The sequence below is a fragment of the Besnoitia besnoiti genome, chromosome III (assembly GCF_002563875.1).
Source record: "Besnoitia besnoiti strain Bb-Ger1 chromosome III, whole genome shotgun sequence".
NCBI classification, from domain to species: domain Eukaryota; phylum Apicomplexa; class Conoidasida; order Eucoccidiorida; family Sarcocystidae; genus Besnoitia; species Besnoitia besnoiti.
In genome coordinates this window covers 2,618,112-2,641,022 of record NC_042358.1, presented here as the reverse complement: position 1 = coordinate 2,641,022, position 22,911 = coordinate 2,618,112, and the positions used below count along the sequence as shown (strand labels likewise).

General features: G+C 58.4%; 3 protein-coding genes across 3 annotated transcripts; 2 read left to right on the top strand and 1 right to left on the bottom strand.

Moving 5' to 3' along the window:
* Nucleotides 1–750: 750 nt before the first annotated feature.
* BESB_046650 (putative Ras-related protein Rab2BV) lies at nt 751–3,828 on the bottom strand (the record flags this gene model as incomplete). The annotated part of the gene is made up of 5 exons (XM_029363116.1): nt 751–1,173; nt 1,481–1,572; nt 2,138–2,203; nt 2,591–2,773; nt 3,117–3,828. 5 exons carry the CDS (start codon nt 3,826–3,828, stop codon nt 751–753), a joined length of 1,476 nt encoding a protein of 491 aa, XP_029220482.1.
* A 2,087-nt stretch (nt 3,829–5,915) lies between these two features.
* Nucleotides 5,916–12,345, top strand: BESB_046640 (histone lysine acetyltransferase GCN5-B; the record flags this gene model as incomplete). Its single annotated transcript, XM_029363115.1, has 8 exons — nt 5,916–7,771; nt 8,312–8,460; nt 9,021–9,118; nt 9,669–9,953; nt 10,231–10,360; nt 10,730–10,971; nt 11,367–11,723; nt 12,049–12,345. The coding sequence occupies 8 exons, from the start codon at nt 5,916–5,918 to the stop codon at nt 12,343–12,345; spliced, it is 3,414 nt and encodes a 1,137-aa protein (XP_029220481.1).
* A 3,611-nt stretch (nt 12,346–15,956) lies between these two features.
* Nucleotides 15,957–21,041, top strand: BESB_046630 (OTU family cysteine protease; the record flags this gene model as incomplete). Its single annotated transcript, XM_029363114.1, has 5 exons — nt 15,957–17,267; nt 17,584–17,640; nt 17,946–18,036; nt 18,314–18,495; nt 18,834–21,041. The coding sequence occupies 5 exons, from the start codon at nt 15,957–15,959 to the stop codon at nt 21,039–21,041; spliced, it is 3,849 nt and encodes a 1,282-aa protein (XP_029220480.1).
* Between the last annotated feature and the right edge of the window lie 1,870 nt (nt 21,042–22,911).

Sequence of the window (22,911 nt, the reverse complement as noted above, 5' to 3'; positions counted from 1 at the left end):
CACGTGAATATTCATGCCAGCGCACAGAAGGCGGATGCCGTTGCTCTGTTTGCCACGTGAGACGGGCGCAGCAACGCATCGGTTGATGCTCGCCCATAGTCGGGTTTCGGATGCCGGCGCTCGAAGGCTCGCCGTCTGCCAAAGCTGAATGCTAGCTTGTGGTTTCAAGGGTGACGCGACAGGAGAGACTAGACCCTCGCACCGCGGACGAAGAAGCAACCAGAAGATTCCTTGAGAAGAAAGAACGTCACACATTTAGAAAGCCACGGGCGAAGACAGACAACCTGGAAAGCATGTTCAGTCGAGGTACCTGAAAGAGTAGAACTAGAAAATGTCTCGCAGCGGCCCTCGGGGGTAGACGAAGGCGCGGATTAGACGCGAGAGAGGAGGGAAGGAACCAAAATCCGCAAAACGAAGGGCGCTGTGGGCCCCCCGATGTGATGCTTTCTGTGCCCTTTTCATAAAAACAACCACGAGGGCAGCGCACCGAAGGCAACTGACACGCAAAACTCGAGGCACGAGCCCACCCTGAGAAACGCAGCACACGAGAGACCGCCACGCACAATTTCCTCTCTCCTCTCACGGCCTTCTACATTCTAAGATATATGTTTACATATATACTTTCACATATACTTATATATATACATGTATAAATGTGCGGCGACCTGCCGCGAGAGCTGTTCGAATCACGAGACCGCGGGTCCGCCGCGTTCCCTCTGTGCGGGGTGACAGTCTCTCGTCTAGTTTCGGCTAGACATCGAGGCATACATCGAGGTAGTCGTCGACGGCGTATCTGCGAAACTCCATTCGTGCCACTCTTCGCCTGCCTGGCTGCCCCTCCTCCTCCAGGACTCCGCCCGCGGCCGCGCCGCCCCACAGGCGTTTCAGCTGCGCGCCGAAGAACCCTGCCTTGCGTTCGATAGGACCTTCAGCGAGCTGGACCGTGTCAAGGCAGCCGTGACTGAGTGCGCGGTTGATGCAGCTTTCGCTGCGGTTGTCCTCTCGCGCACAGGCGTCTGTGCATTGCATCTCGAGTTGCCGTAGGCGGCGCACCACCAGCAGCGTCAGCTCCACGAAGGCGGCGCGGACGTGTTGACCGGTCTTCGCGCTCGTCTCGATGTAGCGTAGATTGAACTCCGCAGCCAGACGCCGCGACTCTTCTCGCGAGACAGCCTGTGGCAACACATCGATAGGCTGCCAAACCGCCGTCGCATGCCGGCGAACCGCAAATGCTAGACAGAACTCGACGCACACGCGCACTCGCTGGCAGCCACGCACACCTTCCCAGCGCGACTCACGCAGCACTAAGTCCCCTTTCTACTTGTAATATATAAATAAATATAGAGGCGTGCAATAGTTTTTCACGCCAGTGGCGGCCACGATACACAGGACGCGAGGCGGCGAAGCCGTGAAGAGAGAGGGGCATCGGACGAAAGAGCAGACGAAGAGACTGGAACTACGGTGTAGGGCTCCAGCTTACTCGCTCTTCGAGATCAGCCTTGTTTCCCACGAGAATCCGCTGGACGTTCTGCGGCGCGCGCTCGTCGAGTTCGTGGAGCCAGGAGCGAACCGCTGAGAAAACACAAGAGAAAGAGAGAGAGAGCGACTCAACCGGAAGCACAAGAGAACTTGGATCCGGGAGACTCCATATACTGCGCCTACAACCTAACCCATGCGACGTTAGCCTGCACGGAATACATGGATCGAATTCTTGTTGGCCCGGCGCCTGCTTGATAACTGGATGAACGCTTTCTAAGCCTGGAGCGTAGGAGAAGCTACACGCCTTGACTGGTACAGCATTAATATAATTATCATTCACGGCCCCCGGCACTATCGCAAGGCAAAGAGAGCCAGAGAAAAAACACGCAGACGCGGCCGTCGAATACGCCGCGCGGGAGGCACAAGCACTATCAGGCGCGAGACGACAGCCTCCTGCTGCAAAGAATAGACGCCCTCCCCCAAAGCGAGAAAACGGGCGGAGACGGATTCAGCAGAGTCACTCAAACCCTACTGGAATTGAACGATGGAGGCGCCAGAGACGAACACGCAAGGACGCAAAAGAAGACATGAATGCTGTCGCAACAGAGAGACAGCACCAATAGACAAACACGCGAAAAAACCAGAGCGAGAGCCTTACATTCGAACGATTCGCGCTTCGTGACGTCGAATACCACCAAAGCGCCCATCGCGGACCGGTAGTACGCTGGGACACATACAACAGAGAAAAGATCCAAGTGTCAGACACGAGAAACAGGCTTTGAACCCCTCTCATGTGCTACAGAAATCCGATCTTCAGGGCTTAGGATCGACCGTTGTTACCTCCACGGATCTGCTCCGGTGTGGACAAGCTGCGCCCGCGAGGCGTCCAGCACGCAACGTCTTCACATTCATTCCCATCCACACACATACAAATATAGATACATACACATACCTATGTATCTATACTCATATACATACATATATATATATATATGTAGAGCTGATGCAGGTACATACATGTTTGCTTATATATATGTATATATATATATATATATATATATATATACATACATACATCCACATCTGAGCCTTTGTAGAAAGCAGAACTTACAGAGAGTGACGCTCCGGAAGCGCTCGTGGCCAGCGGTATCCCAGAGTTGGATTTTCACTTTCGTGCCGTCGATGTCCAGCGTGCGCGTCTCGAAGTCGACGCCGAGCGTGGTGCGCTGGCGGGCGACGAAGCGACCCTTGGCGAACCGCGAAAGCAAGCAGCTCTTGCCGACCGAGCTGTCGCCTGCGGAGGACCCGAAGCCCAGCAGAGGAGCACGTCTGTTTGACGACCAAGAGACGTCGAACACCGCAGGAAAAGGCGCAAACTGTGCAGACACAGATGTGAACATCCCGCACCCCTGCGGGCAGATTCACAACTACCGACAAAGTGAAGCTCGCGTTGGCTCTGAAAAACGGACCTCCAAGCCACCAAGATATATGGATGCAAAGACGCGACTACCTCCTCCGTACTCAGCCACAGCTGATCGGGTCGGCGATACAGAAGGAAGTTGGGGAGCGCAGCCCCGCTGAGAAGGAAAGGAACGTGCCACAGCCGAGAGACAGAGGCGCGGTCGACGCTGACTTACCTACGATGACGAGTTTGACTAGATAGTCGTAGCCAAGGGAGGTCTTCCGCTCTTCGCGGCCGAGGACGTACTGCCAGATATCATTCACAAACGAGCTCTCTTGCCTGTCGGGCACGAAGGACTGGAAGCTGCTGTCTTTTCGCAGAGACGCGGCGTCGCCGACAGACACGAGCGAGTTTCCAGCCGCAAGGAGCACTCGGTCTCCCTCCGCCGGCCGCGCCTCCGCGCAACCGGACTTGGAGAAGCTCCCCTGAATCAGCAGCGACGCGGCCTGCGCACGGAAACTCTCTGCAAGCGACGGTGGAGGCGCACGAGGCAGCGACGACGAAAGCAACGGCGCCGAGAAGGAGGCGGCACTGTCAGAGGACCGTAGACCCGAAGACGACGGGAAGGCAGAAGAAAGCAAAGAAGAAGACTGCGAGAACGAGGTCTCGTCAGACGCAGAGGATGACGAAGAAGGCGGAGGGAGCAGAGGGAAGGCAGCCCAGTAAGGCGGGCGGCCAGCTTCCGGCGAGCCGGAGGGCATGGGACCGGAGCAGGGAGAGGTCACAGGACATGGCGGAGGAGACGAGCAGGTTGACGAGGAGGAGGAAGAAAGAGAGGACTCGAGAGCCGCTGAAGCAGAGAAAAGCGGAGGAGAAGACGATACGTTTGACGGGCCCAGCGAGCCACTCAATGGCGGGAGGCCGCCGACAGGAACCGGCATGTGCATGGTGACTGCGTAGAGATCACTGGGCTCGCAGGAATATAGTGAGGAGACCCGCAGAACTCCTCATGCAGGCGAGCGGTGCCAGACAAGGGGTCTAGTCGCTGGCCCCATGAGGAAGAAGGACAACAGGCGAGATTAGCGCCGTCCAGAGCCCGCGCCACAGACTGGGCAATGCAACGAAAGTAGTAGATCCTTGTAGAAAGCTGACCGACGACGAAATAGAACGTCCGCGTGTCGTGTACGGCGGGTCACACAAAGAAGCAGGAACGATCTGTGGCTGGAGTGAGACACGACGAGGACACGAACGAGCGGTCCCTAGAAGAGTCACTGGCTTGCAAGGAGGACAGTGCTCGAACGAAACGTGAAAATGATCGAATCTCAGGCCAGAGGAGGCGGCGGAGCAGGCTTGAGAGGCCTCTCAAAGTTCACGGCGCCGTGCGAATGTTGATACCTCCGATTGGGTCGAGTGTGAGCTCTAAGTCGCAAGAGAAACACAAACTTTCTCTGAGGAGAGGCTTTGGTCAGCGATGCCTGCAAGCGTGTAAAACTGGAGCGGTCGTCGAGAAAAATAAAGAACCAAGTTCTTTCCATGTGCTTTCGGGATAAAGCCAAAGCGACGAACTTCGCAACATGTGTGCAAACAGAGAGACACACGTTCAGACTCGAAGGCGAGAAGAAACGATACTTTCCCGTCGTGAGAAGCAAGAACGACACACCAGCGGCTGTTGAAAAATGGTATCTAGAGGTGTACGTACACCTCAGGTGTTTGTTTCGGCTCAGCTTTCTGTCTGTAGAGTCGAACAGCCTCTTTTCGCTGGCCCAACGGATAGATCCCTCCAACACCACAAAATCGGCATTTCACTCGCTTTCTCCTGTATTGGATAATCCGAGAGCGCAAATGGAAGCCGTTCTCAGAATCTGAATCCGTCTTCTATCCATCGCCGGCGGTTCACTTTTTGCAACATCCTCCTCTGCCGTCGAGGCACTCGCTGCAGAGAACGGCGCGGGCGGGTTTTCCCCGAATAGGAGAATTGCGGATGCGGAATTCTCCCGCCGGCCGCATGAAACTGCATGTTCTGCTACTCGCCGCAAATTGTAGACATTTTTCTGTTTTTTCTTGGTGGAAGTTGAAAGGAGCGAGGGACGCAAAGTGAACTTGTGAGGGCGGCGTTCTCTCTTTCTTCCCTTCAGCATCCGCCCTGTCTCCCTCTTTTCTCCGGCTCCGTTTTCTCTACCGATCAGCGGAATATTGGCTTTTTTCTGCAGTGGCCCTCGTTGTTTTCAGCTGGTTAGGGTTCCCTCTCGGAAAGGGTGTCTCCTGAGTAGAAAAAGGGTTTTTCTTGTATGTGTTCTTGCCAGCGTTTCGTGGAGCGGAGCCTACGAAGCTCAGTACGCGGAAAGAGGGGCAGAGGTTCGAAGAAGTTCAGTGTTTCACTTTGCTCTCCTCTTCTCTGGTACGCGGATATCGGGGGCTCTCTGCCTGCTGGTCTTCCATGGGTTTTTTCTTCTCAAAAGGTGAATGCTTCCGGGCCAATATTCACGGGTGCTCCGTGTGGCTGGGCTTCGCTCTTTGTCTGCATTTGTTTTCGTTGGCAGGGGTCTCTCTGGCGCGTGTCGCTTGATCTCCCTTTGTCCTGACCCGCGTTTCCTTGCTCACACACCTCTGTCTGCTCTGTGCAGTCAGTTTTCGTCTGCTTACTCTACTACGTCGCTGCCCCCTGCGGGCGGTTTCGCCGGCGCTTGTCAACGGGATTATCCGCCTGTCTCTCCGGAATCAAGCAGAGGGCGCTATGCGCGCGCGTACCCGTGCTGTGTCTGTCTTCAATTTTCCCCTTTTTCCCAGTTCATCCCTCAAGAGCGGACCTGCCCCCCGAGGTGCCCGCTGCTAAGCGAGTCCAGAAAGCCCCTTAGCGGGTCACGGCCACAGACTGAAAAAGGAGCAGACGCGAAGCGACGATCGACAGGGAGAGGAGTCGAAGCGCCGACGCCAGGTCGTCGCACAGGCGCGGAAGCGTCTGTCTCATAGGCGCGAGACTCAACGGGCGCCTCGAAGCCAAGCACTCGTTTGAAACACGTCCGCGGCGACCACGATGACCCCTTCAGAGTCTCCCCGGACTGCACCACAGGAGTTCTCAGGGACCGGGGGAACGCCTGCACATTCGACAGAGGATCAGGCGCAGGCCTCAGGTTCCGCCGCCTCCTCAGATGCCTCTTCGTCCGACACGCCGCCGCGAGCCCGGTCCATAACCGCGTCGCCAGCCAACGGCGAGACGCGTCCTTCATCCAAGCCTGATTGTGGTCCGTCTTCATCGTCTGTATCGCCTGCTTCTCGCAGATTCGCGCCCTCCGCCGAGGCTTCAGAGAGCGGTGGCGCGTCTTCCGCTGCAGAGGCGGGCACGGCCGAAGGCGACAGGCGCGGCGGAGGGAACCAAGAAGGGCGAGAAGGGTCGTGGATGGACGCGAAAGCTCGTTCTCCGGTCAAGAGCGAAGAGGCCGGCCGCACCCGGCTTCCCGAATCCTCAACTGTAGAGCCGAAGGAGGCTGCGCGCGTGAGTGCGATGGAGGGAGACGCAGAGGAGTCCTCTCGTGTCGCTGTGGCTGACGCACAGCGACCCGACGCGGCTTCGTCTTCCGTGGCCGCGGAGTCTCACGCGCAGAATGGTGGTGGCGCGCGCCCTGTAAAAGAGTCGTTGCCTCATGCAGAACCCACTCCGTCTTCTGAGTCTGTGTCGGCGTCCTCCTCCTCCTCCGGCGCGCCTACCTTGCCATCGTGCCCTGTTCCGCCGGGGGCAAGTGCCCCGCTGCGGGCTGGCCCCATCGGGTTTCCCGGCCCGCAGGGTCCCGCCGCAGGGTCGAGTCCCCCGTTGCCCCTGGGGTCGCCGCCGCCGCCGACCAGTCTGTGCCCGATGCTTGAGTCGTGTCTGCCGCTGAACGCGACCATCGGCGACATTGTGTTGCGACTCGTGAAGGAAATCCTGCAGCCCGTTTTGGCGCGAGACATCGCGGTAGATCCGCCGTCTCCGTTCCGCTTCACCTCCAACGGTATGGCGAAGGGTCTCGAGCTGTCGCCGCTGTCGCTGCCCCCCGGGTACGTCTCCTCGCTGCTTGAAAACTACGCCGAAATGGGGACAGCGGGCTCCTGCTTCTACTGCGTTTCGGCGCCGTGCGTCTGTGCCGCGTTCGCGCCTCCGCTGCCGGCGCACTCGCACGCGGGGCTCCAGGACCGGGCTGGTCAGGCGGGGCCCGTGCAGGGCGAGGGCCGCCGGAAGCGGTCGCGCGAGAGCGAGGACGCATCTTCGCTGCAAGAGGGCGACGCGGCAGGGGACAGAAACGGCAACGCGCGGGCCCCGTCGTTCGGGCACAAGGTCCGCGTGGCGCAAGCGAATGGAGCCGCCGAGCGTGCAGGGCCTGCGCCGGGGGCGTCGCGGGCCTTGGCGCCGAGCCCGCCGCCTTTCCAGGACAACCTCCGCCAGATGTGTCTCTTTTTCCCCTACTCGAGCGTGCCGCCCCCGAAACTCATCGACACTCGCTACCTCTGTCTCTTCCTCTCCGCGTCCGCCGATTCCCCCGGGGGCGGCGGGCCCGGGTGCGGGGCGGCCAGGGGCCTCGGGCCCTTTGCGGGGCTCGGCGTCGACTTTGCATCAGACGAGCGCGGCGAGGGCGAGAAAGGCACGTCGGACGGCAAGGAGGGCAGCGCGGGCGACAAACCGACGGGCGACGACAGCACGCATTTCTTCCTCAAATTTGGAGAGCCAAGAACCAAGACTCAGGGCGACGGAGAAGACCTCGTAAAAGGCTTCCCCGACCACGCGCGAGTTGGATGGGAGCTCGTGGAAGAGGTTACAGAGAGTCTGGAAGCCATCTTCAACACCATCCAGATGGACACAGTCGAAGACAGACGCGAGGCCCTTACCGTGCCGGACGAATTCTACGCACAAAACTACTGGTCCGAAATCCACTGTCCCCACGGGCAATGCATGCATCGTATACCCATATACTATAAGCGTGAATGCAGAGAACGAAGTACTGCGTCCATCCTTTTACATCACCTCTTATCGCATATATATATATATATATATATATATATACGGTAGATAGATACTGATAGGTATATATAGACATGGATATCGATAGGTCGATATAGATAGATCGATTAGATATTTCTATAGATTAGATAGGTTGATAGACAGATAGATAGATAGATATAGATAGATAGACATGGACAGATAGATATAGATAGAGGCACAGAGGGATACAAGGGTGTCAATGCACTCTGGCTATGTCACTTCTTCTGCGGTCTTCGTCGCGCGCCACGACTAGCAACTGTTCCATTGGATCCGCGTATAGATGTGTTGACTGTTGCCCCTTTGCAGTTGCACATGTCGGAGTCGTTCTTCGGATTCGTGATCGATTTTCATTGAGCTCGCGTCCCAGGTTTCGTCTGCGGCTGAGAGTGAGTTTGCACTGTGTGGTTTTTGTCTGTCAGGGAGTGGCGGCAATTTCTGCTTGACAAGGCTCCAACTGGCGCCTCGGTGTCGCGGACTTTCGGCCGGAGTCTCTTGCGGTCGCTTCTGCTGGCGACGCCGGGGACGATTGCGAAGGATCTGCACCGAACGCCCATTAGCTTCGCAGCAGGTGAGACTCAGCGCAAAAAACCTTCAGCGCACACGGAGAGACACCCCCTGCGAGCCACTCTCTGACCTCGTTTTGAGCAAATCAAGCATAGTTGCTCACGCACGCCCAGGCGCGAAGCACGATCCTGGCCGTGGCGGCGTATGCGGGAATCTGGTACACGGTCGCGGATTTGGTGATGCGTATTCTAAAACTCGGAAGGGAGGCACACCAAAAGATCAGGGCAGAAGGAAACAAAGGCGCGTGCCTCAGAAATGCGTGCAATGCAGATCGATGTGTTCGGGTAGATAGCAAACGAAACAGACACTAAGAAATGAAGATTGGCTACGCGGAGACCCAGGGTAGAGAGGACCCACGAGCCAAGGCAACGCGGAGGCGATGCGAATGGAAGAGTTATTCGATTTCGCCCAACGAGCAGGGCGAGGGCAGGTCCTTGTCGCGGAGGCAGTCTGTGGGGGGTAGCAGGACCGGAAACGCCGCGTTGCGGTCGATTTCCGGTTATGCTCTTTTTTTCGGCATTTATCCCACTTTTGCCGCGGTTGTGCTCTCTGCTTGGCGCACAGGAATCCTGTTCTTCCGTCTCTGCGAGGAAGTGGGAATCGAACCCGAGACGCGGCACGTGCTGTGGCGAACTGTTGCTTCTTCTCAGCCTGAAATGAAGGTAGGCGTTTCGCCGCAGAGTCCGAAGCTCGGCGCCAGGAGCTCTCCGTTCTCCGCTGTCTCTCCGCCACCGTCAGCGCCGCACTGTCTCCGGCGGCGCGGCCTCCGGCCTCGAGGTCTTGCGGCCGTCGGCAGTGGGGTCTTTCCCCGCCTTCGCGACCCCCGAGGCACCCGCAGCGCCTTGCGCAGAGATGCTCAGCGTTGTCTCGACTTGCATGTAGTCACTCAATAGCCAATAAAAAATACGTATCTATCTGTAGTCGTCTCTGGTTGGGCTTGCGACTGCACGCGTATGCTGCGCTTGTTTGCGGTTTATGAGAGTATGTATGTATCTATGTATGATTGTATGTGTCTCTATGTATGTGTCTCTGTATGTATGCATATGAATGTAGGTATGTTTGGATGTGTGTCTCTATGTATGTTTTTGCATGTATATATGTATGTATGTGCATATGTATTTTCGCATATCCACATGTGTTCGTGTGCCTCTTTTCTGCGTGGAGATGACGTGAGTTTTTCTCGTTTTGTTTACGCGCTGTTTGTTTTCGCAGTCTCGGTTGGTGAGCGAGAGCGGACTGGGATTTTTGCGTCGAGACTTGGGTTCTGCGAAGGAAGAAGAAGCAGGCCTGATCACGTTTAAGTGCGTGACGAATGACCGGCAGCCGTTCTCTAGCAGGGCCCTGGTGACGGTGAAAAACATCTTTTCCCGCCAGCTGCCCAAGATGCCGAGGGAGTACATCGTGCGCCTCGTCTTTGACCGCAATCACTACACCTTTTGTCTCAACAAGGAAGACACGATCATCGGCGGATGCTGCTTCCGGCCGTATTTCCAGCAGGTAAAAAACAGGAACAAGCCGCCTTGCCAGCAGAACTTGGCGTGATTCTTCCGTGTAAATGCACGTGTTGCGTGCCAACGTATTTTCGCTAGAATGGGTGAAGGAGAGACTCCGTCTCAGCAGTCTCTTCGGCCCCTGGCATGCCTTTCTCCACGGGTGGATTTCCTTCTCAGTTCCCGCGTGGTTCGCTGGCCAGCAGCTTTCCAGAGAGAGGAGCTGGGTATCTGGAGGTGGAGGCAGCGCTCGAAGAAAGGCTTCTGTTTCTGTGACTTCTCAGAAATTCGCCGAAATCGCTTTTCTCGCGGTGACATCGACCGAACAGGTCAAGGGCTACGGCACGCGACTGATGAATCACCTCAAGGAGCACGTGAAGAAGTCCGGAATTGAATATTTCCTGACGTATGCAGGTAAAAGCCGGAGCTGCGTGGAGATCTAGGTGCGATGTAATCGCATGTCCACAGACGGTGTGCGCGAATATTCGTGGATACAGCAGCTGAAGAGTCATCCACAAGTAGCATACTCTCCGTAATGCCGCCTATCTGTCTGTACGAGCGGACACCACCAAGAGCCTCTCCCTCAAGATATATTTGTCTACATATAAATATATACATTTATGTTTGTATATGTGTGTATGTTTTTTTGGGGGAAGGGGGGGATGCCTTTATATATGAGATGTCATGTGCCGCACTCTTGCAGTTTAGCATCCATCCATTGGTGAACGCTCATTTTCGTGCTCACCTCGAGTCGCTTTCGCGCGTTGTTTGTCGGTTTTGCAGATAACTTCGCCGTCGGGTACTTCAGGAAGCAAGGCTTCACGCAGAAGATCTCGATGCCGCGCGAGCGCTGGTATGGCTACATCAAGGACTACGAAGGAGGGACGCTGATGGAGTGTCACATCAATCCGCGCATCAATTATCTCCGTCTCTCGGAGATGCTCCACGACCAGCAGCAAGTCATTAAGCGGGCGACGCTCGCCCTCAAGCCGCTCGTCGTCTACCAGGGCCTGGACTTCTGGAAGGTGAGGGGGCAGACTGTCGATGGAGTCCTAGGCTTCTAAGCGCGTTGCTGAGGACGCAAGAGATCCGGGCTCGGCAGAGCCGTCTGCTGGATGCCTCCGCGATTGCATTCCCGGGTGCTGAAGGCGGTCCGCCGCCGATATAGCTCTGCAAGTCGAAGGGAAGTAACCTAGCGTGTGAGATCCGTTATCTTCCTCGACGCACGAGCAGCTAGAGAGGAGCATTTGCCAGGAGTGAGACACAGAAGTGCATGGCGCTGGAGGCCTGTGCGCCGTCGAGGAGGAGGGAGGGGCTTCGTTCTCGTAGCCGGAAGGCGCAGCGGGTCGAGCGCGAGGAGTGTCGGTTTTGACGTTCAGTTCGGTCTTTTTCCGTTCCCGTTCCTGTCGCGTGTCTTCAGAAGAACCCGGGGCAGACGCTGTCACCTTCGCAAATCCCCGGGCTGCTTCAGTGCGGCTGGCATCCAGGCGAGGGTGCGCCTCGCGCGGCCACAGACGGGAAGGCGACAGCTGGGCCGGAAGGCGCGGGCTTCGTGGGCTCCAGCGCCGGCGGCGAAGGGGTCAGCGGCGCGGGTCTCGGGCACCAGGGCTACATGCGCCCGCTGCACGACCAAATCATGGACATTTTGGACGCTTTGGGGAAGCACCACTCGGCCTGGCCGTTCCTGAAGCCCGTCAGCCGCGAGGAGGCTCCGGACTACTACGACGTTATCCAGCAGCCAACAGATATCTCCACGATGAAGAAAAAGTGCAAGAAGGTAGGCGCTCGCGCGCAGGTTTGCAGCATGCAGCAGCAGGAGGGGGGGTACGCAGCAGAGCGACGCGCTGCAGGAAACAGGCTCCTGGTTGTGCCTTACGGAGGGCAGGGCTTACTGGGGAGGGGGAGTCAGAGGGCAAGTCGCAGCGCTCGACCTCGGGCTTGTTTCATTTCTGCGGCTCGTGGCTTGCGATGCGGCTTGGTCAGCTCGTTCGCTCGCCTCACAGGCCCTCGGGGTCGAGGGCGTGTCGCGTGTGAGGCCCTGCCTCACGAGCGTCTGTCGGATTTGTCTCCATTCTCTTTTGGCCTCGCGGCATTTTTTTCAGAAGCACTACACGAGCGCGCAGATGTTCGCGGACGAGGTGCAGTTGATGTTCAAGAACTGCCGGCAGTATAACCACCAGCAGACGATTTACTACAAGTATGCCAACGAGCTCGATAAATTCGTCACTCCCAAAATCCAAGCCCTCAAGCAGGCCTTCCAGCAGCAGCAGAAACAGCTCGCTGGAGCCGCCCCCCCGGCAAATCGGAACTCTCGAAACGCCGCTCCGCAGCCGATGAAGACTCAGAGCCTCCACGGCGAGGAGGCCACGGGGGCACCCAGCAAGCACTTGGCATTCTAATTGGTTGCCGCGCCGCCATGCGTGCAGCCGCAGGCGCGAAGAACCCACCGAGCGAGGACGACGGGACGCCCCCAACCATGGAGCGGAACAGGCAGAAGGGAGCCGGCGGCGCGCGAGAGGCACGGTGGAATGAGGGCCTAGCGCAACGGGCGGAAGCGAGAGATCGCGGTGCAGGCTGGCGCGCGCGGCCGAGCTACAGGCGTCGATGCCGCTACGGCTCCGCCGGGGAGGACAGAAGGGCAAAGCGAGGTCAAGAATGGGCTAGAGGCAGGGGAGCGTCGCGCGGAATAGGCGCGCGATCGTGGATATCACGCAGAGGCCGCCCTTCTGCACATCTGTCCACGCGTTTTCTCTTTCGTCTTGGGCGAGGACTAGGAGACTTGCTGTCTTCGTGAGATTCCCGGCTGGCAGATTCAGTTTGATCTGCCCCCGGAACTGCGTCAGCGACCGCCGTCTCGTATCTGTTCCATAGGTCGCCTGTGGGGCGGTACTGAGTGGAAGTCTTGTGGCATTGCTCACTTGTCACGTGCATGTTCGCATGTGTTTTTCTCACCGCTGGAATCTCAAAACACAGAATCCTACATAGTCTTCATCTTCCCTGCACCACCGTCTGTAGGTATTGTCTCCCGCCGGCTTTGACGCCCGGCCGGGGCGGAGCTTCCTACTTGAGCTCTACACATTCTGCAGCAGCCACGCAGCGTATGAGTTGAAGGCTCGAAGATTTTTTTTTTTCTTTTTTAACACTTACTCGGCCTGCTGGCTGATACGTCATCGGTGAATCGAAGCGTCTGCGAACGCGCCGGCGTTGCTCGCACACATCTGTCGCGGCGTAGGAAGCACAACGCCGCCGGCACATTGGGCGGCAGCCGCATGCCTCCTGCTGCTGCTGTCCCAGGCTGCCTATACTTTTGGCGAGGCGCGCGCCGAGCCGCGGCAATAGTGAAACGTGGCTGTGGCGAGCCGCGGCAATAGTGAAACGTGGCTGTGGCGAGCCGCGGCACGTCTGCCAGGCGCTTTTCTGGTCTAGAACGGATGCGCAACACAATACTTGACGAATTGTGCCGAGTTCTGCATCACTGGGTGGCGCGCCCTGAAGCGCCTGTCGACTAGACGTTCCTCCATTGTTTCGTGCGAGGTCCTTGGAGACTTCTGAACCGCATCTTCCCCCTCGATGGAAGGATAGCAAAACACAGATGTGATACCCTACGCAGACAGGTGCAGCGAATATCTCCTGTTTGTTCGAGCTTCATAGGGGACTGAAAGTGTCGTGCTGTCTGTAAGGCCCTTACACCGATGCTCTGTGTGGTCAGTTTCGAATACCACGTGCCGTCTCAGAGTGCCTGTCTCATGCGCTGGCTTCATTTCGATTCGAAAGAAACTTTGTGGTTAGCCTGCCGGGCAGCCCCGTGGCTCTCACCACGTGCAGGGCCTTCGGCAGGCTTCGTTCGCCCACCAGGGAACCGAAAAGCGTTCTCAGTGAAAAAAAAGAAACTCAGTCCCCAGGGTAGCTCAGAGAGTCAACGTCCTCGCGCAACCCCTTCAGAGAAACCGAAGGGACGTGCTTGCTACAATAGGACATCCAAGGCGGCGTTGCTTGTTTTTGGTTGGAAAATTCAGGCCCCTCTAGCGCGTTGAATTTCTTGACGTGGAGACGCCCTCAAACAGACACTGGTGATTTCGTCGTCCCAGTGTTGATTTAGGGCTGCCGCTGGATTTCTCGCACTCTGGCGGATTCACGCGTCCAGAAACAGCCAAGATAACTTTGGAAGAGGGTCTGGCCGCTGCCTTTACGCGGTCGCTTCTGCAGCGCAGGCCTTTACTCGTTTGTGGGTTCAAGGCGACGTCCTCTGGAACGCTAGCTCTGTATTTACATCAGGGGCTTTTTTGCGCAAATCCCTGTGAGCAACGCGCGAACACGCGTTTGTGGCTGGAAGAGCAGAGACGGCGGGTTTATCGACGAGCGAGCAACAACACACAGTTGGGGGGGGGGTCGGTCGTCCTCTTAGGCGTGGAGGGGCGGATCTGCAGGCCGTGGCTTCTTGCGCTGCTGTGCAGCAGGGGTGGATGGATTCGGTTCGTTGCCTCGCGCTGCCTAGAGGGGAGGCTGCTGTTGCAGTCTTTCGACCTCGTTGCGTTGTTTTTCCATGCATACGCCGCGCTCCGTTTTCAGGTATCCTTGGGTATGCTTCCTGGCTGCTGTAGACGCGGGGTCTGCTGTGTTTTGATGCGTGTTGTTTCCGAGGAACTGACGCGCCTGCGCGAGATTCGGACGCGCGCCGCCGTGGTTCGAGAAAAAGCGAGGAGCGCGAGCGCCACTGTGCTGGCAGGTGGCCTAGCGAAATATGGCAGTGCGCAGAACTTGCAATGCTCTGCAGTCTTCACGGGTCAGTACAACGCGTATCTGCTTGGAGTGGAAATCGGGCGACCGAGGCGAGGAGCGCGAACTTCTCCCCGTTTGAAATCGGCGCGCACCCTTCCTCCGGCGAGAGAAGTTGTGCCGCCAGTGGCGGCCGTGACGGGCGCAAGTGGCGGGTCGATCCACGCGGTCTGGTCTCAGCCCCATTTGCGCGGCGAGATCTAGGTGTGGCCGCAGGTGCGCTTGGCTGTATTTCTTTTTCGAGCCTGTTAGGCTATACGGTGTCCGGGAAAGGACTTTTTCCATGCATGCCGTTTTGGGAGTAACGCAGTGATGGTGGCTGCGGCCCCTCTGGTGCTGAGGAGGAGGTAGCTACGTCCTACGGACAAACGCAGAAGCACGGTGCGCGGCGCGTCGCCGGAAAAAAGCAGGCGTCCTTTGGCTTACAGCTTCATTTGATGGGACGTCTTGCGTTTGAGCTCGTCTGTTGAGCCAAAGCATCTGCGTCTTTCCATCTTTCGTCACGTGCTCCCGCCGCACCGGCGGTGGAAAGGGCGTCCGAGGCACTCGGGGCTTGTGTCTCGCCAGAGCCTCGGCGACCTGGTTCGTGCCTTCGGCAACCCAAGGAAGCTTCGCTTTCTGCGAACCCGCCTTCCTGATCCGTTGAGCGCTGCGTCGTTCAAGTTATGCGCCTCAGGACAGAACACTTTGTGACATCTTTTGAATCCTCGCCGCCGCGTGGACGCAGGAGAAAGGAGCCCGTCGCGTTACCTCGACCGATGTGTGGCAAACGCGATTATGTGGCTTCCTGTATTGTGTACGGGGCTCACTCACTGTCTTTTCTCCTCGCACGTTCAATCTGTAATTCGATCCAGGTTGTCTTAGAGTCTTTGCTTCGACAGGGCAACCGTCTCCCCAGCGTGTCAGTTTGCGGTCGTTGCGGTGTGCTGGTCTCACCTCGACGTGCATCTCGTACACGAGCCGTCTTTGCCATGTCTTTTCTCTCCACTTGACATTCTTCTTTCGCGAATCTTTTCATTTATCCACCTCGTGTGTCTCCCGCCTGCGCGGACTCGCCGTCCGTGTAGACGGGCTTTGTACTCGCATGATTTCGTATTCATCTGGTATTCACGGTGTATCGAGGGACCCCCCCCCTCCCCCCTTGAATTCTTTCACGCTAGGTGGGCAGTCAAGGGGTTCTCATTCGTGCACTGTTCCGTAAATCGTTTTTCGAGGTCTTTTCGCTTGGGCTGCAATGGCGGACGAGAGCCCAGCAGAGGCCTGGCTGACCAACGCGGCCAGCGCGGAGGCCTGTCAACTCGATGTGTCTCTGTCGCTGGCTCCAGGTGAGCCGGGGCTGCTGAACCGGGACGACCTTCCGCCTGCGGGTTCAGACGGACCCATTGTGTCAGGGCCTCCTCTCGGGGCGTCTGGCGCGGCCAGCGAGAATGGCAGCCATCTCAGCGACAGTCTCCCAGGTGGTGGAGCTGCTGACTCGCTGGAATCACCAGTGGAGCCCGCGAGGTTGGTGTCGGAAGACGTCCACCGAGACGAGGAAGCTGCAGGGGAACTGCAGAGTCCTCAGACACTCCAGTCGGACTCGGCGCCGACTCCCTTGTCAGCGGTCTCCAAGGCGTGCAGCAACCAGCAGGCCACGCCTCCCTCTGTGTTGACGCCCACGCGCCCGGCCCCGTCCCCGCCGTGTTCCATCGCGGCGCCCCCCTCCTCTGGCCCCGGGACGCCGAGTACGACCGCGCACAGTCGCCCCGCGGCGGTCGGGCCACTGGAGGACTCCGGCGCTGAGAAGGCCATCGCCGCGGAACCTGCGCAGGCGGCGGACATCGCCCACAGAAACGTCAAGTCGAGCCAGAAGGAGTCCACAGGCCGGTCAGCGCGCATCGGCAGTCGTGGCTCGACCAGCACTGGCGAGGTAGACCGGGAGCGCAGGGGGCAGGAGACTCCGGTGATTGTGGCTTCCGCGCCCACTGCTGACCTAACGGCGGACGATCTGGTTGCGGCTGATGGAGGGCAGGAAGCAGCTGACGCACGGTCGATTTGTCCTGCAGAGAAGGAAAGCCGAGCCGAGCCTGAGGTAGTCTGTGGAACGGGAAAAAAGCAGGCCCAGGAGTCAAGCCCCATGACGAACGCGTCGACGACTCCTGCACATCTGGCGCCGACGAGCATCGGCACGCGGCCCTGCGGCACTGTGTCGCCCAAAGGGAATCCGGCCGCGACCCCAAGGGCGCCCGAGACGAGGTCAAGAAAGCACCTGTGTCCTGCGGGCCCCGCATATCGAGCCGTCAAAAACGCCGACGCGATCCGCCGCAAGGGTTCAGATAAGTCGGAAACTGCTGACGAGCTGGACGATGACCTGCTTCGGTCGCGATCGGGCAGCGCGTCAAGCGTCAGCAGCAGCACGAGTTGTGCTTCTGCCAGCACAACGTGTTCGGTTTCCAAGGACTTCGACTTGAAAGGTCTCAAAGCCAGGCCTCCGTGGTGGCAGGAACTCACGAAGCGACACGTTGAGGGTGACGGAAACTGCATGTTCAGAGCCTTCTCTGACCAGGTAGGAGTCGAGCCGAACTGACGGCGGGGCACTGGGCAGCGGCCGGAAGCGTCTGCGGTCGATGTTGCAGTTTTGCTCCCTCGGCAGCCCAGACCGAGGGTGCAGTGGATGTGTTGCGGAGTGAATGCGGTGGCGTTGTCGAACTGGCAACGCAGCGAGAAGAAGAGACGCTCTCGTTTGACTGTGGAGAAAAAGTGGTTTTGTGTGGGCTCGACACAACTGGGGGGGAACTGGCCGTAGCCGTGCAACTTTAATGCAGCGGCTTGTTCTGTGGTTGATCACGGCTTCTGCCTGCTCGCTGTGTCGGTGTTTTCAGCTCTACGGCACCCAGGACTACCACTTTTATCTTCGCAGGATGGCCGTCGAAGTAATGGTGAGAACGGGATCTGGAGCGAGTGGCTCGAGCGGGTGTGTGTAATGACTCGTAATGACTCGAATGGCGCGTGCGGGTCTGTGGTGCAGCAGTGAGAAGCTCCTTACCCCCCCGTCAGGGATGCCTATCGTGCAGCTTCAGCTGTTTGCTGCTGGATTCCGTCCCTCCTATTCCGCGGACGCCCCTCTTGTCAGTCTCTCAGTAGCCGTGGTGGGGAATCCGCTGATTCGTGCCGCCAGCGTATATGTGACCGGGAGTGGATGGCAGCACGCCGCCCCCGCCTGTCCTCTGTGTCTGGTAATCAGCGCATCCGCCGACGCGAATTCGAGCCGTTCGTTGATGAAGCTGACGGGCCCAACTTTGACGCGTATCTGGAGAAAATCGCCACAGCTGGAGGTGAGGCATACCAGAACCATATCGGGTTCGTGGAACGGAGTCGAGTCGGAAGCAGAGTCGGCCGCGATACGTCTCCCGAGAGGAAGTGGCGGAGCTGGATGCTGCAGCGGCTCACTCGTTGGTTGAGTGGTGACACATGTCCTAAACCCTAAACGTTTGGGGGGGCGGACGAGAATGTGTCACCAGTCGCCTCGCTGGGCTGTATCCGAACGTGGTCTCGCGGGCATTCCCCCGTCGAAGTCTCCACAGAGTGTGTTTTTTTCTCTCCTGCTCGCAGAATGGGCTGACGACCGCGAGCTCCGAGCGCTGTCCATGCTCTACGACTTCTCTATCGAAATCTATGACGATAACTTCCACGTTCGAAAGACTTTCTACGAAGAAGAGAGAGAAAAAGACGCGGGCGGGCAGAAGCGCACTGTTCGCCTCATCTGGAGCGCTACTCCTGGCCACTACTCGTCGGTAAGTGATCTCGCTGGAAGGTGGAAAGGGGGAAGGATCAAATTCAGAGGCGGGGGAAGGACCAAATTCAGAGGCGAAGCGGCAGCACGCCGGCCGCTGCGCGTCACGGATCTCCTGACAGTTGATGCCCGCAAGGGGAATGCCTTCGTCACATGCGTCGTGTAATTGCGGAGTTGCTGGCGGGCGGATGAAGGCTGGGGGCAGGTACATGTGTGTATGTTGGTTGCTGATGCATGTGTTTGACTGCGTTAATCGTGAGCCGCGGCGTCTGGCGCTTGACAGTCTTTGTGAGTTCTCAGGTGCGTGGACGTTGTGCGAGTGCTGTGTAACCTCCGTAGGTTCATCGACGCTCTGCAGCCTTTCCGCTCTCTGGAGATAATCCAATAGGGACGCTAGAGTGCCGTGGTCTTTGCCGGCTGCTTCAGCTGGAGGAGCAGCAGCTGGAACAGGAAGACTCCGTCACACAGCTGGACGAAGCGGAGCAGAAAAGGCTCGCCGCGGAGTGGGGCTTGGATCCGAAGGAGTTCCAGCAACTGGCTGAGCAGCAGCGTCAGCTTCTGGCAGAAGCGACGGCGGCGGAGAGGCAGCAGAACACGCCTCAGAAGAAGGCTCATGAAATCTGCAAACGAATCTGGGACGTTTTTGAGGCAGCGCGGGTGGCAGCCACGGCGGTTCAACGGGAACGAGCTGTGCAGCAGGCAGCCGCAGGGCAGGTCGGCTGCCGTGTCAGAGCTGGGGATCCAAAGGCGTCTGGCGCCGCTCCGACAAGGACCGCTCCGTTAACGGTGTACGCGCTCCCTACCACACGTGCGCGGCTGGGTCTCGCGCGCCACGGCGCCGCGCAGCTGCCTCATAAGTCGGCAGGAAGTCTCAAAACTGAAGCGGGCAGAGGGGCTGGACCGCCGGCGTGTGTCGCCGGAGAGGCCTGGCGAGCGGCGCCCGCGTACTACGCGGGGAGCAGCCCACGCGTGGCACGGGATGTGAATGGCGCGCGCGTGCCTGCAAGCGGGCTGCCGTCCACCATGGGCCTTATTTCGAACTCTCGGCCCCCGAGGCTCGTCATGCCGACCGGCGAATGTTCTCAAACACGGCCTGGGGAGCTGCCACGGCAGGTCAACCGGATGCCCTCAGGAGAGACAGGAGGCGTAAGTTCCTCGCGTGCGCACCATTTGGGCGCGGACGGGAGGACAGCAGCTGGTGCCGGTTCCGGTGTGAGTGCGAGCATTACGGCGTCACCTTTCTTCGCGCCTCAGGTGGGAAATCTCTTGCCTTACGTTGGAGCCGCGGGAACTGTGGAGAGCCCGGCCGCCGGCGCCGTCAATAGAGGGGCGCTGCCTTGGACGTCAGCGCAGCAGGCCTACATGCAAGAGCAGGAGCGGCTCCGCCGGCAGTACGAAGCTCAGCAGAAACTGAAGCAACCGGTAGGAGACGCGAAGGTCGCTGGTCAGGCCTTAGGGCATCCGCTTGATCTAGCCTCGGGGTCAGCTGTTTCCGGGACCGCTTCCACTAGACAGGTGCTCTCGGTTGGTCATGCATTCGCCGCGGCGACAGGCTTCCCTGGGTCGCCTGCGTCGCGCCAAGTTTCCGCGACATCGACGACTGCGTCCGCTGCCCCGGGGTCCCCTCATTGTTCACAGCACGGCTGTAAATACAATGAAGACAAGGTGTTGGGGTTTTTTGGGCCTGGGCCTGTCGCGTCATCCGGCGATCCATCAGGCTCTCCGCTTGGGTCGAGCATTTCGGACACATCCCCAGGGATTTCTCCGACGGTGTCGGCTCTGTCGTCTTTGACAGCCGCCAACCACGCGAGCGCAGGCGGGGCGAATATTGAAGACATCATAGGCGGGAGTCGTCCTCTCCCACCCGGAGATGGCAGCGAAGTGTCGGGAGGGGCATCGCGCCTAGGCAATGCCGTCGGGCTCACCAGTGCTACGTCGCAGAAGGCTGCAGCTCATGGAACGGCTTCGCCGTCGACGGTGGAGGGGGGAAAGGGTGTGGCAAACGCTCTGGTGGCGCACGGATTGACAGGCGCCCAGCGCCCGCCGTCGACGGCATCCACAGCAGCCACGGCGGCCGGAAAGGGTTCCACGGCTCGACAGCAGGTCTTCACTCGACCCCCGCATGCAGGAAACAATGCGTCAGCCCCTTTTGCTCCCTGGAAGCTCAAGGCCAATCCTGAGCCGAATGTGAAACATTACATACGTCGCGCAAATGGTTCGTATGTTGAGGTCGACCCGACGAAATTGCTTGCAGCATACCCGACAGTCACCAGCTCCGGTTACACCCTCGCCGGGGGGGTGGCGTCCCTTGGAGCGCAAGCGGCGGCCGATGGTCTATATGCGAGATTTCCTCATCAAGGGGTAGGGGCTCCAGGGGCTGCAGGCGTTTTGAGGAAAGGGAGTTCACCCGGCAGCGACAACGCTTCGGAGCGAAGCACGGCGATGGGCAGCCTCGTCAGCTCAGATGCAACTCCGAGGAGTGTGACGTCCAGTGGCAGTTGGTTTGGGAGTTGGTTGAGAAGTAGTAACGCTGCCAGCAGCAGATAAGGAGACGAGGGGAAAGCCAGTCTTGCGGGGTGGAAGGGCGCTGTCCTGCCGCCCCCACGATGGTCAAGAGCTAGAAACTATGAGCATCGGCCAGGCCGGCTGAGGAAGGCAAAGAAGGGCTGCCGTGGAGAAAGTGGGACGCGGTTGAGCGCCGTTCTCAGTCACGCAGTGCGCGAGCCATGAGCGTATGTGTGGTGTGCTCAGTGTCGACCAGGCGGCAAGGTTTTCTTATCTTTTCTGCAAACATGCAGAGTCAGCACAGTGTTTTCTTGAATGTGCGACTTTCGTGGTGTTTGAATCATCTTATAAAAAACTCTAGCAGGGGCTGGTTCAGTGACTTCCCTGCTGCGCTCGAATGCCGCGCCGTATCGTGGGACGTCGATAGTAGAAATGTGTGTGCGGCACGATGGCGGCAGCCCTTCCTCGGCGGGTTGTAATATGCAACAGAAGGTTGGGACGTGTCGAGAACGCGTCGTCTCCTGGCTCGTGCGCGAAGGGAGTGAAGCGGGCGTCTCGTGCGGAACGCGATAAGGTCGGCATAGCATCTCACTGCCGATATATTTGCTTTGTGGGGCAACCCTCTGGGGGGGGGGGGGGGGAGACAGAAAGAGGGGCAGTACAGGCTCGTTACGTCGAGCAGATCATATTTTGAAAATGGCTCCGGTGGGCGCATGTGCGTGTCAAGCTCAAGGTCAGGCAGCAAAGAGGGCAGGATACGTTGACACTGGTTGCCGGTCCGTGAAGTCCTTTTGAGACGCCTTGCTCCTCCCAGAGCGGCCACATGCACGAAGTGAGCTTTTTGTCTTGCGTATTTGCTTGTAGGATTCCGTTAGTCACGTGAATAAACCCGTCGCGTCTCGTAGTCTTACGTGCTTCCGTAGTCAACGATTTGGATTCTCTTCGTGACCATTGGCAAGTGAGGGAAGAGGCAGGTCTCGTGGGTTGTTCGTTCAGGACGGTTTTCTCCATGTTGCATCGTACTAAGTGAGCTTACTAGTCTGCCACCGAAGTAAGCAGGCCGGCGACGTTGGCATCGCGAGGAAGTTGCAAGTGTTTGGCGGCTTCTCGAATATGAGGTTTTTTCCGCTTTGGCTCCACCCCTAAAGCAAGACTGTTTGCTGGCGGTATTTCGCGTATCTGTTTTCCCGGTGATCCCGAACAACCTGCTTTGATGATTCCTCGAACAAACATTTCTCTCACTCAGTACCACCGCTGTCCCGACCGATCCTGAATTCTGAATAGAGGAAGCCGGGGCGAGTCGTGTGAAGCACCTCTCGTCAGCACGTTCGGCTGCTACGGCCTCTCATCGCGAATCCACACTTGCACTCCACACAACACACTAGATGTCACGTCCTGCTAGAGGCAAGAACTCAGCATGCGCTTCTGGCGTTCTGACCAGCGCAGCAGAGTCGGGGGTGCGCGGTGCGCCTTCGGCGGGCTGGGCGCTGCACGCGCGCATCGTCCTCAAATCGCAGACTGTGGATCTAGAGTCGAAAGGTTACCTACTGTGAAGCCCTATGGCACGTGCGCAGCATCTATCGAACTCCCTCTCTTCTGTTACAAACAAGCATGCCCGTGACTAGCCTGGCTGATGATACGGAACAAGGTAGCCGGGGCGAGGAGACAGCGAAATGTCGGCAGCCACCGGCAAATATCGCGCGCTGACGGCGTGCTGCGCCGGGCTTCCGCTGGCGTTCATATAGCAGCTCTGTCACTATATTCCATCTGAGGGCGCGGACCCCGCGCTGCTGGCAGAATCCGGCAGAAACAAGCAGCTGAAGGGTCAGGCTTTACAGCGCAGGGGCAGCGCGATACACAGCGACAGGCAGCGGCGTGCCGCGAGCGAGAAAAAGCACCATCCTCACGCATG